General features: G+C 26.5%; 1 protein-coding gene across 1 annotated transcript in view; it reads right to left on the bottom strand.

Annotated features, from left to right (window-relative positions):
• Positions 1-239, bottom strand: part of LOC107624531 (lysine histidine transporter 1) — a 5751-nt gene extending 5512 nt beyond the window's left edge. Inside the window, exon 1 of the mRNA XM_016327029.2 lies at positions 87-239. Within this exon, the coding sequence (XP_016182515.1) occupies positions 87-125 (39 nt within the window). The 5' untranslated portion in view covers positions 126-239. The remainder of the gene's footprint in view (positions 1-86) is intronic.

Here is a 797-nt window from a genome sequence, read left to right as displayed (position 1 = left end):
GAATTATATATTAAATTATTAACCTAATATAAATTAAATACGTTGAAGAACAATAATAAAAGCTTATGTATATAGAAACTACTCACAGTTTTGTTATTGTGACCATTTGATGCTTCAATTTCCATAGCTGCTGGTGGAGAGAGAGAGAGAGAGCAATTCAGATAATATATATGGTGTGTTCTTGTTTGCTTAGGAAAATTGGGTGTGGCCCTTCTAAGCTTTGAAAAACTTATAATGTTTCAATATTTATAGATAGAGATATATTATAGCATTACATGGCAGTTTCTTAATATTTATTTTTTTGAAAAATAAAATAAAACTTCACAAGAAGAGAATGAAAGTCTAAAAAAGTGAGAGTTCTTAGACGTGACGTTTGTCATCTCTGAAAATCATGAATTGAAAAATAATCATGTTGATTTTTAAGAGGTCATACATTGACTTTTCAGATTTTTATTTTATTTTATTTTATTGGTGATGTATATATGTTTAGTTTCTTTGTTATGACTCATGTGATACAAATTTCGTCGAAATGCAACACTATTCATTTATTTATTTTTTGCAGGGACCGTGTTTATTTAGAAAAATCAGCGTTAGATTTCAATTCACCATTGCACAAATGGTTGATTAAGGTTGGTTTACTATTCATTCACTACAAAAAGAAATAGAAGAAATTAAAAAAGGTTGGTTCATTCAGAGCAAGAGATATCATTTTTGAGTAATGTTAGGGAATTAATATTATAATAACTAATATAATTTCAATTAATATTATAGCAGTTTGTTAAACAAATAAATCTAAT

This window comes from Arachis ipaensis, chromosome B10 (genome assembly GCF_000816755.2).
Source record: "Arachis ipaensis cultivar K30076 chromosome B10, Araip1.1, whole genome shotgun sequence".
NCBI lineage: Eukaryota > Viridiplantae > Streptophyta > Magnoliopsida > Fabales > Fabaceae > Arachis > Arachis ipaensis.
Note: the sequence above shows the minus strand (reverse complement) of the source record. Positions and strands in the feature narration are given on the sequence as shown.